Below are 12,918 nucleotides of genomic sequence, written 5' to 3'. Positions count from 1 at the left end.
AACATAGGTTTTTCACTCTAAACTTTTGAAATATATATAAGAATAACATATAGGGAGTAAAATTACTTGGATATAAGATGATTGTTTGAGTGAGAGTTGAAGAAAGAAGGGGATGGGGCTCGGTTTTGGTGGTTGCCGAGAGGGGAGGGGAAAAACCGAGAGGTGAGGGAGGAGGGAGGGAGAAGAGAGTGAAGTGGTGGGGTGAAGTGAGGTGATGATCACTTCTTGGACTTGTTTTTATGCATTGATTTGACTATAATGTGAGTGGGTTTGAGATTTTACAAGAGTAACCCTCCAATATAGTTAGGTAGATTTGCATGCAAGGGTAAAGGGGTAAATTGGTTAGCAAAATATGAGTTAGTGGGGTTGAGAATGTCTTCTTTGCCCTTTGATTAAATAGAAGAGAGTTTGCATGCAAGGTTATTCATGTAATTTGATAAATATGACAACTAAAATTTATAATGATTTATTTTTATAAAATAAAATACAAGTTCAAAAATTATAAAATTTGTACCATAAATTAACTTGTATTTTTAGAGACTTTATAAAATCATTTTCAAAATTTGTGAACAAAATGCCTTTTAAAAGAAGATTTTTCCAAAGCTTAGAATATTCCTTATAAATCAAAAATAAAGAAATTAAATAAACTCTTGCTTTGAAAAATCATATACTACCCAAAGCAAATTTATAATGCAGAAATTTTCACTCACACAAACGTACAATCATTGAATATATTTTCATTTGACTTAATATTATACCAAATTCACAAATAATATTACATAAAATGCCGGTCGTAACATCCTCTCCCCCTTAAGGGATTCTGTCCCCAGAATCTAAGAGAACAGATGAGGATACCGGGAACGCATATCAGACTCTAACTCCCAAGTCGACTCTTCGACCTTAGGGTTCCTCCAAAGTACTTTTACTAACTTTACAGACTTATTTCTAAGACTCTTTACTTGCCAGTCGAGTATTTTAACCGGTTGCTCCACAAATGACAGGTCTGCCTGAATTTCTACGGGTTCATATTCTATCACATGGCTAGTGTCAGGATTATATTTCTTAAGTAACGACACATGGAACACATTATGCACATGCCGATACTGAGGTGGTAAGGCCAACTCGTAGGCCACCTTTCCTACTTGACTCAAAATCTCAAAAGGACCTATGTATCTAGGTGCTAACTTTCCTTTCTTGCCATATCTCATCAACCCTTTCCTAGGTGACACCTTTAGCAACACAGCTTCGCCAATTTGGAATTGAACATCCTTACGCGCTGGATCCACATACTTCCTCTGTCTATCTTGAGCAGCAAGCAACCTTTTCTGAATTAACTTGACTGAGTCATGCAACTGTTGTACCAATTCTGAGCCGAGAATTCTTCCTTCTCCTACTTCATCCCAACTTGTTGGTGATCTACATTTTCGCCCGTACAAAGCTTCATATGGTGGCATGCCGATACTGGAATGATAGCTGTTGTTATATGAGAATTCAATCAATGGCAGGTGGTCGTCCCAACTTCCTGCAAAATCGATTGCACAACTGCGCAACATGTCTTCGATTGTTTGAATCGTCCTTTCGCTCTGACCATCAGTCTGCGGGTGATACGCTGTGCTCATATTCAACTTCGTGCCAAGACATTCCTGGAATTGCTTCCAGAATCTCGAGTTAAATCGGGGATCTCTGTCTGAAACTATTGATACGGGTACTCCATGCCTTAATACGATTTCGCGCACATACAGATGAACCAACTTGTCCAGTGACGACTTCTCATTTATTGGAAGGAAATGCGCCGACTTCGTAAGACGATCAATTATAACCCATATTGCGTCATGTCCGGATTTTGTTCGCGGTAGTCCTACTATAAAGTCCATAGCGATATTTTCCCATTTCCATTCTGGAATCTTCAGGGGCTGAATTAATCCGCTTGGTCGTTGATGTTCTGCCTTTACTTTCTGACAAGTATAGCACTTCGCAACCCATTCTGCCACGTCTCGCTTCATATTTGGCCACCAAAAGTTCTTCTTTAAGTCTTGATACATCTTGGTGCTTCCCGGGTGGATTGAAAATTTCGAATGGTGGGCTTCACGGAGGATCTTATTCTTTAATTCAGGTACATGAGGAATCCATATTCTGGATGAAAACCTTAGTATTCCTTGCTCATCCCTTTTAGTATTAATCTCTTCTCCAGATAACTGATTTTTCTCTTTTTCCATTACTTCCTCTTGACACTTCTTTATCTTTTCCATTAGTGTTGGCTGAAAGGTCATTGCACGACAAACTTCTTTGACTTTCCCATAAGCACAAAGTTCCAATTCAAATTTTCCGATTTCTTCAGATAACTCTTTTGATGTTATCATCATATTCAATCTCTCCTTCCGACTCAGCGCATCGGCCACTACGTTCGCCTTTCCAGGATGGTAATTTATCGAACAGTCATAGTCCTTGATCAATTCCAGCCATCTCCTCTGCCTCATATTGAGCTCTTTCTGAGTAAAAATGTACTTTAAACTCTTGTGATCCGTGTAGATTTCACACTTCTCTCCATAGAGATAGTGTCTCCAAATCTTGAGTGCGAACACTATGGCGGCTAGTTCCAAGTCATGCGTCGGATACTTTAACTCGTGCGACTTCAACTGTCTTGACGCATATGCTATTACCTTACTGTGTTGCATCAACACACAACCCAAACCCTTATGTGAAGCGTCGCTGAATATTACAAAATTCCCTTGATCATCTGGAAGTACCAACACCGGAGCTGTTACCAACTTCTGTTTTAACTCTTGAAAGCTATTTTCACATTCTGCACTCCATTCAAACTTTTGATTCTTTCTGGTTAACTTGGTCAATGGCGTGGCGATCTTCGAGAAATCCTTGACGAATCTTCTATAGTATCCGGCCAATCCTAGAAAACTTCGCACTTCCGTAGGAGTCTTTGGCCTCTCCCAACTCATAACTGCCTCAATCTTCGCCGGATCCACTTTAACTCCCTCATTTCCAATAACATGCCCCAAAAATTGAACTTCCTTTAACCAAAACTCACATTTGGTAAACTTGGCATACAACTTCTCTTGTCGGAGTATCTCCAATGCTATCCAGAGGTGCTGCTTATGTTCTTCTTCCGACTTAGAATAAATAAGGATGTCATCAATAAATACCACGACAAATTTATCCAAATACTTCTTAAATACTCGATTCATCAGATCCATAAATGCGGCCGGAGCGTTGGTCAATCCAAACGACATTACTAGGAATTCATAATGCCCATATCTGGTCCTAAATGCGGTCTTGGGAATATCTTCTTCCTTGATCTTTAATTGATGGTATCCCGATCTCAAATCAATCTTCGAAAAGCATTTTGCTCCCTTTAACTGATCAAAAAGGTCATCTATCCTTGGTAGCGGGTAGCGGTTCTTGATCGTTACTTTATTCAACTCCCGGTAATCTATGCATAGACGCATACTCCCATCTTTCTTCTTCACAAAGAGAACAGGTGCTCCCCATGGCGATGTACTTGGTCGTATCACTCCCTTATCCAATAATTCTTGTAGCTGGCTCGCCAACTCTTTCATTTCTGCTGGTGCCATCCTATACGGAGCCTTTGAAACTGGTTCCGTGCCTGGAGCAAGGTTGATCTCGAACTCAATTTGTCGATCTGGTGGTAAGCCTGGTAGTTCGTCGGGAAACACATCGGGGAACTCATTAACTACAGGAATATCTTCCATGCTGGGGCTTCCTCTCTCTGAATCCACTACATATGCTAGGAACGACTCACAACCTTTTCTAAGTAACTTCTTAGCCTGAATAATTGTAAGAAATAGTTGCTCTTGCCTCTGCCCCTTAAATACTACCTTCTCTCCACTCTTCGTCTTTAAATACACTCTCTTGGTCTTACAATTTATCTGAGCGCTATTCTCTCCTAACCAATCCATTCCTAAAATTATATCAAACTCTCCCAGCTTGAAGAGTATCAAGTCGGCTGAGAACTTATATCCCGAAATATCAATCTCACATTTTGGACAAAATTGATTCACAGGAATCTTCTCTTGGTTCGCAATTACCACATTTACTACCTCACTCATAACCGTTTTATCACATTGGAGCTTATCAACAAAAGATTCTGATATGAAAGATCTTGTTGCTCCCGAATCAATCAATACTTTAGCTTTGACATTATTGAATAAAAGTGTACCTGCTATCACCTCAGAATTCTGAACAGCATCTTTCATCTTTAGATCAAATGTCCTTGCTGTTGCTTGCGGGGTTGGTGCGGGTGGTGGAGGTAATGCCAATACCTCAGCTGGCACGCTTGCACTGGTACTTGCCACGTTCATCAGAGCTCTGACTGGTCCTGTTGCCTTACACTCCCTAGCCATGTGTCCAGTCTTCCCACACTTGTAACACGTAACTCCTGGCTTCGGCATCTTGCACTCGTTTGCCAAATGTCCCTTCTGATTGCACCTATAACAGGTCATACTCAGCTTATTGCATACTCCGGGGTGCCTTCTTCCACAGTGCTTGCATTCTGGCCTCTGGAACCTGTTTTCTCCAACTTGCCCTTGGCTTGCCTGATTGTTCCCTTTTGATTCTTGCCTTTTGCCCAAATTTCCCTTCCTTTGAAAATTTCCGCCCTTCTGGAAACCAATCCTCTTTATATTCCGATCTTGCGAACTTCCAGCTTCAGACTTTTCTCCATAAAATGGAACCTTCCTCTTCTTGTTATCCCTCTCTTTCCTTGACTGCATCCCATTATTCTCAATCAGAGCAGCTTTCTGTACTACTCCCGCATAAGTTTCAAGCTCAAACATAGCCACCCTATCTCTGATCCAAGGCTCCAATCCTTGCTGAAATTTCTTTGCTTTTTCTTCCTCAGTGCTAGTATACTTTGTCACAAACCTTGACAACTCAGTGAACTTCTTCTCATATTCCAGTACAGTCATGTTCCCTTGCTTTAACTCAAGAAATTTTAGCTCCATCTGATTCTGCATGTACTTAGGGTAATACTTGTCCAGAAATAACTTCTTAAATCTCTCCCAAGAAACCTGCTGAGTGACTTCCATAGCTTTTACTGATTCCCACCAATAGATGACTTCTCCCTTCAAGAAGTAAGTGGCATACGGCGTCTTCTGATCGTCTCCTAACTGTACCAACTCAAAAGCCCTTTCCATCTCCTTGATCCATGTGTTTGCTATCACTGGATCAGTGGTATCATGAAATACAGGTGGATTCACATTCTGAAAAGCTTTGAAAGTGACAATTTGTCTAGGTGATACTGGTGGTTCAGGTGGTTGGTGTGGCTCACGGTTATCTTGGTTTTCAATTCGTTGTTGCAGAGTTAGTTGTTGTTGAGCTATATCATTGGTTTGCTGTTGCAAGGTTTCCAGTAGTCGAAGAATGTTTGGGTCTGTGGTGAAGGTGGTTGTTGGGTTCTTCTTTTTGGGAGGCATGATCCTGAAATAAGAGTTGTGTCATAACAGATATGAATGATAAAATGGTTCGAGGGTATCGCATGGCATTCTCATTGACATATGGGGTCAAGTTTCCAAATTAAGCAGATATGATGATAAAAACATAAAATAACAGTTGAGAGCAAATGGAACAATAGCACATAATTATTGAAATTTTTAAAGGTCACAGTACATAGGATTGGGACATAGTCTGATTCTAGGAATAACAGGCTTATTTAAAGGAAAGACGGAAACAACTGGGGATTCCATAGAGTCTGATAGTACAACAACATGAGAGGTAAATGGAAAGAACTAAGGCTCCACTCCATCTGAACGGGGCTTGGTAGTCTTTTCCTCTCGAAGCGTCTTCACAATGCTCTGGAGCTCATCCGCCACCATCTGAATGACATACTGGCTGGTACGGTCCCGGTGTGCTGGCATCTCCTCAAGCTTAGTGTTGACGTACTGAACCAAGGTCTCAAGTCTCGCAATCATCTGCTCCTTGGGCTTCCCTTCGTAGTTTCGGCTGTCCGGATACACGTTCTTCAGTCGGTCTATCAGTCGGTCGTACTTGCCCTGAAGCATGTCGAACTCGCGCCTCAACTCAGCATACACGGAGAAAGCAATAGTGTCGTCCGACCCAGAGGATGACGAGGAATGCGCCCTTTGCTGACAACCAATAAGAGGAGTATTAATAATAATTTACTTAACCTACTCTCTCGCATAATATCTATAACCTACACACAAATCCTATAACCTATTTGGGCTGTCCAGGGACTCTAAACCGTAGCTCTGATACCAAAACCTGTCACACCCCCAACTTAAATAGCGAAATAAATATAGCTATTACATCATTTTAATGAAGGATACACAACCAATCCAAGATCTTACAGTTTAGGGTTTGGAACAGCCCATCACTACCAGCTATTACATCTGATTACAAATACCGAATCCTCACAGCTATTATTACTTATTCTACCTGAGCTCGAACATAAGCATCAGCATCACAGGTCTTACGGGCAGTCTGCTTGAATCTAACCATAGCTGCTAGCTGTAATATCAGGGTAAAGTAAGAAGTGAGCCAAAAGCTCAACAAGTGCTAACAGTACAACGCAAAACATGAATCGAGATATACCTTTAGGAATGACAATGGAAAGACATAATCAATGATAACGAGAGATAAAACTTATGTGAGTTGGCATCATTTTGCTTGCATCAAAACAATTTTAAAATCATTCTTAATCAAAATCATTTTATGGCGCTACGGATTATAACCGGTGATCAGCCGCGAAGTAATCCCGAACCTCGCTGGGTTCTAAAACATTATTGGGAATCCCTAGGCAACTTTTAAGCCTAATATAAGTGTGGAAAGGACTCGCGTCTCAGTCCAGATCCACCATTCAAAGAAAACATTTATCCCCCTTTGGGACTGAAAAATCCATATTTTAATCATTTTAAAAACTGATGCCGATTTATGACAAAATCTCTTTCGACTGTAATCATTTTTATCAAGGGATTATAGATCAACTTGAAATACTGGAAATATGACACTAAATCTCAGGGCCATGATCCACTAGACTTTACTATATAAGGGTAATTGAGAGGTTTCCATAAACAAGAACTTTGACAAGGAAATTGAGCAAGGCTATTGGATAATATGAAAGAGTAATGTCAAACTAGGCTTAAAGCAATGGTTGTAGACAAGGTATAGGTATTAGAACATCAAGAAGATAAGCATCACTGGTTCCAATAGGATAGAGGTGTTAAAATATAAAGAAAGTGATCATCAGCTCAAGATATAACAGGGTATCAAGCTTTAGGGTAAGGATAGGGTTATCAAACAATCATGAATGAATTTAAGAAATGATTGGCTTTTAGGTATCAAGATAAAGTTTCTATCGAGGTTATTTCAAGAGTTGAATCAAAGCATCAGGGTGCAATATCAAGATTTCTCAGGGATCAATAGCATGATAATCAAAAGGATCAATAAAGTATTATAACAAATCTCTATTTTATCATGGCATTAAACTATCATGAAAGACTTTTGAACTACTTGCAATACGTACTCGAGGGTTCATGGCATCTCTATGTAACTCAAAGATAAACAAAAGATACGCTTGATTTAAATATATCAAAATGACTCAGGATAATTGCATCGATATATATATGAACTGTTTATAGTAAATACGAAGGTCAAGTTGAATCACTTGCCTTGAGATAGACTGGTCTGGTCTGACTGGTAGGAGCAACAACTGGAGCTTCACTCGACTTTTATGGCAAGTTTTCCCTCGTCTCGAGATCCTACATAAATAATAATAATCCTCATTATAATATATTCTTACCATCTTAACCTATTTACAACCCGAAATTAAACATGGATGGCACTTAGGCCTATACGCACTTAATTCATATCCACCATTATATTTTCAAATGTACACACGTAGCCACATAATCACATATCGTATATTAATACCAAATAACATCATATACACCATAATGCCACACTAGGCTTGGATGATCTCGACTCACCACTTAAGTCACTTGGTCGCTAACTAAACAAAGTCTTCAAATTTGGGCTTCCTAACTCAATGTGCCTTTCCTAAATTATCCAAAACCTATTGACCCTCACTTGTGCCTTTTGCTCTACTGACCTTATACTATCTTACAACTATGGTGGTCGACCTAATACTCACTTCTAAGTGTTCTAAAGCTATGTGGTAAGTGAAAGTGCTCACTGGTGCAAATTTCAGAATGGTAACTAAGGTTTCTTGAGTGCATTAGACACTCTTAAACTACAAGTTTTTCTTCAAAATTTTTACACAAGACTCTCCTGACCTACGGGCATCTCACAAGCTTGATGTGGCTCAAAGGCCTGTCTTGGGCCTTCTTGGGCCTAAGCTAAAAGTCCAAGGTTCCCCTGTTTTTCTGGGCAGAAAATGCCCTGACTTGAATTAACTTGTGACACATGGTTCTAGCTCATATCCTATGAACTATTATTGGAAAAACTTCTCTGACATACCCTCTAACTAAGGCCCAATTGGGCCTAATGAGGGCCTACCCATGACATGGCCAAATCTCCCTATTTCTAAGTTGCAACAAAACTGTCCCCTGCTGGACAGATTTTGTTATTTTACTTGTGCACCTAACCAAATGACATGCAAACCTCCAACCAACTCCTAAAACCTATTATATACTCCCCATACTAACTTCTGGTAGCTTGGGCCTCAAAGTGCACATCAATGACATGGTCAAAACTCACTCTAAACCTCAGGGTACTAAACTGATTTTTCTGCAGAAACTATAACTCTCATTTTTCCAAGGCTTTGACTTGACAAACCTATCTAACAACAACTCAAAACTTAAACAAAGACTTATACATGGTATTCTACTGAACTAACTCCCTTTTTCTCAAAATAACCTTGGTGAGATCATCCTTACCTAAGGTGCAACTATGGCAAAACAAAAGAGACTACTCTTTACAAATCATAAACCTTTATGCTCTTGAAGCAACAAGATATATATTTTTTTTTATAATAGATAACCACAAATTATTACCATGCAATAAGAAGTATAAATCAATATTAATACATTATTTCTACTGAAATTAAGGCTCACTAACAACATGAATCTAAATGATCAAAACTTCCAAAAAAAATCAAAAGTGATTTACATGCATGCATGCTTTCGGATCTTTCAAGCCAAAGCAACATGATTTCCAAATAAATTTTTATCATAATTCAACATGCAAGCCTAACATGGATTACAACTAAATGATCAACTAGCATGCAAAAGGGTTTTATCAAGCTTTTACTATGAAATTCACGTTGTCATCACAAAATACACAAAAATGTAACAAGGCAACAAAACACCATCCATTCGGCTCCTATCAAGTCATGGCCGAATGGATTAGGGTAAGAACAACATTTCATAAGTGTAACACTCTTATGTCTAGCCATTCTTGACCCTATGATACTATATCTCATGGTGAAAGCCTTAGATTCACAAGAATCAAGGAGGTTCACTTTGAGTTTAACAAAAACATCACCATGCAAGGTCAAAACATAGGTTTTTCACTCTAAACTTTTGAAATATATATAAGAATAACATATAGGGAGTAAAATTACTTGGATATAAGATGATTGTTTGAGTGAGAGTTGAAGAAAGAAGGGGATGGGGCTCGGTTTTGGTGGTTGCCGAGAGGGGAGGGGAAAAACCGAGAGGTGAGGGAGGAGGGAGGGAGAAGAGAGTGAAGTGGTGGGGTGAAGTGAGGTGATGATCACTTCTTGGACTTGTTTTTATGCATTGATTTGACTATAATATGAGTGGGTTTGAGATTTTAAAAGAGTAACCCTCCAATATAGTTAGGTAGATTTGCATGCAAGGGTAAAGGGGTAAATTGGTTAGCAAAATGTGAGTTAGTGGGGTTGAGAATGTCTTCTTTGCCCTTTGATTAAATAGAAGAGAGTTTGCATGCAAGGTTATTCATGTAATTTGATAAATATGACAACTAAAATTTATAATGATTTATTTTTATAAAATAAAATACAAGTTCAAAAATTATAAAATTTATACCATAAATTAACTTGTATTTTTAGAGACTTTATAAAATCATTTTCAAAATTTGTGAACAAAATGCCTTTTAAAAGAAGATTTTTCCAAAGCTTAGAATATTCCTTATAAATCAAAAATAAAGAAATTAAATAAACTCTTGCTTTGAAAAATCATATACTACCCAAAGCAAATTTATAATGCAGAAATTTTCACTCACACAAACGTACAATCATTGAATATATTTTCATTTGACTTAATATTATACCAAATTCACAAATAATATTACATAAAATGCCGGTCGTAACAGTCCAGACTTTATTTCTTTAAAATTCATTTAACTCTTCCTGCATTGCTTGCACCCAATCAGCATCTTGAAGAGCTTCTTCCACTTTCTTTGGTTCAGTCTGAGAAAGAAAAGAATGATAGAGACATTCATTTGATATAGTTGTTCTAGTTCTGACACCTGCATCAGGATTTCCAATAATTAAGTCAGGTGTATGTGCTTTAATCCACTTCCTTGCAGATGGAAGATTATCTCCAGAACTGGATTCTCCCCCATGATCCATGCTGTCTCCATCAACATTTTCTGATGCTCCACCTGAAATTATGCTCTCTGAGTTGGATCCTTCAGAATTTGAGTTTCCAGAAATATCAGAACATGAGTTTCCAGAATTATCAGAACCTGGCCCATCAGAACTTGAAGAGCCTGTTATAGATTCTGATGCTTCTTGAGATGTGATTGGATCTTCGGTATGCTCCCCCTGCATAGGTGCATTTTCGTTTGGCGTAGTCACCACAGTTTCAATAACATCAGAGTTTAATCCATCAGAGTTTGAAGTATCAGGATTTAGACTGTCAGGATTTAGACTGTCAGGTTTTACAGAATCAGAATTTAAAACTTCATTTTCGAATCTCAACTGATCATGATCATTGAAATCTTCAAGTCCAGTAATCTTCTTATCATCAAAAGAGACATTGATAGATTCCATGACAACCCTTGTTCTTAAATTGTAGACTCTGAAGGCTTTTATGGAAAGTGGATATCCAACAAAAATTCCTTCATCAGCTTTTAAATCAAATTTGGACAGCTGTTCAGGATGAGTCTTAAGAACAAAACACTTGCATCCAAATACATGAAAATACTTCAGATTTGGCTTCTTTTTCTTCACCATCTCATATGGTGTCTTTCCATGCTTGTTGATAAGTGTTGCATTCTGAGAAAAACAAGCAGTCTGCACAACTTCAGCCCAAAAATAGGTTGGTAACTTTACTTCATCAAGCATAGTTCGTGCAACTTCAATAAGAGTTCTATTCTTTCTTTCAACAACTCCATTTTGCTGTGGAGTTCCAGGAGCAGAAAATTCCTGCTTTATTCCATGGGTTTTGCAGAACTCTTCCATAATCAAATTCTTGACCTCAGTGCCATTATCACTCCTTATGATTTTCACAGAGTCTTTGACCAATTTATCCAGATGTTTGATATGATCAATCAAGATAGATGCAGTTTCACTTTTAGTGTGCAAGTAATACACCCATGTGTATATGGTGAACTCATGCACTATGACCATAACATATTTCTTCTTTGCAATAGACATGACATTCACTGGACCAAATAGATCAACATGTAATAGGTGATAAGGCTCAAGAATTGAAGATTCAGTCTTGCTCTTGAATGAAGATTTTCTTTGTTTTGCCTTCTGACATCAATCACAAAGGCCATCAGGAGCAAATACTAATTTTGGCAGTCCTCTCACAAGATCTTTCTTGACTAGTTCATTTATATTGTTGAAATTTAAATAAGAGAGTTTCTTGTGCCAATTCCAACTTTTTTCAATTGATGCTCTACTTAACAGACATATTGCAGAACCATCAGTACTTGTTGAAAGCTTGGCTTCATAAATGTTACCATGCCTGTATCCTTTCAGAACAATTTTGCCTGTAGATTTGCTTACAACTTCACAGTGTTCTTCAAAGAAATCCACATGATAACCTCTGTCACAGATTTGACTAACACTCAGCAAATTGTGTTTAAGTCCTGAGACTAGAGCTACTTTTTTAATGATGACATTCCCAAGATTGATATTGCCATATCCCAGAGTTTTTCCCATGTTGTCATCTCCATAAGAAACACCCAGACCAGCTTTCTCCACAAAGTCTGATAGCAGGGCTTTATTTCCAGTCATATGTCCTGAACATCCATTGTCCAGAACTAGGATGTTTTTCATGTTGCCATGCGATCACAAAGACCACTAATGATTAGTTTTAAGGACCCATAATTGCTTGGATCCTTTGGCCTTATTAAGTTTGTTAACATTTGCAGCGGATTTAGCATCAAAGTTTATGTTAACAGTTTTCTTATCAGAATTTACATTATCTGACTTTGCATCAGAACTTACACTAGAAGGAACAATGCTAACTTTCTTTAAAGAAGGTTTTATTTGATAATAATCATAGTACAAACTATGATATTCCTTACAAGTATAAATGGAATTCTATAAACTACCACAATGAAAACAAGGATTTTGTGGCCTATATCTAACAGACTGACTCTTAACTCCTGATTTTGAAGGTAAGGAGTTTATGTTCTTATTCTTCCTGGAAAAAGAAGCCAGATGGTTAGAGTTTCCACAGTTATAACATTTCTTTTTAGGAGCATTAGGAACAGGCTTATAATCATTGCTTTTATTCACACCTTGCTTTCCATTCCTATTTTTCCTAGGTGGCTTTACCTTATTTACATTCTTAACATCTTTCAGCTTATGCTTAAGCTGCTTTTTAGTCATTAAGCCTATGTTAACTTCAGTTGGCTTATCCTGTTTTGGTTTGTCAGAAGTTAATTTCTCTTTAGCTTCTGAGTTATCAATATCAGACTTTACAGCTACAAACTTAACAGGATTTACCTTTGGCTTTTGTTTAACAA

At 38.1% G+C, this 12,918-nt stretch overlaps 1 protein-coding gene across 1 annotated transcript in view; it reads right to left on the bottom strand.

The window, feature by feature from the left end:
- Window positions 1-833: 833 nt before the first annotated feature.
- Window positions 834-12,918, bottom strand: part of LOC141685630 (uncharacterized) — a 113,341-nt gene continuing 101,256 nt past the window's right edge. Inside the window, exons 5-8 of the mRNA XM_074490725.1 lie at window positions 3,620-4,045; window positions 3,119-3,424; window positions 2,592-2,854; window positions 834-1,898 (exon numbers count right to left, since the gene is read on the bottom strand). Coding sequence (XP_074346826.1) covers window positions 834-1,898; window positions 2,592-2,854; window positions 3,119-3,424; window positions 3,620-4,045 — 2,060 coding nt within the window. The remainder of the gene's footprint in view (window positions 1,899-2,591; window positions 2,855-3,118; window positions 3,425-3,619; window positions 4,046-12,918) is intronic.

Source organism: Apium graveolens, chromosome 9, assembly GCF_009905375.1.
Source record: "Apium graveolens cultivar Ventura chromosome 9, ASM990537v1, whole genome shotgun sequence".
NCBI classification, from domain to species: Eukaryota; Viridiplantae; Streptophyta; class Magnoliopsida; order Apiales; family Apiaceae; genus Apium; species Apium graveolens.
This window is presented reverse-complemented; position numbering and strand designations above follow the sequence as displayed.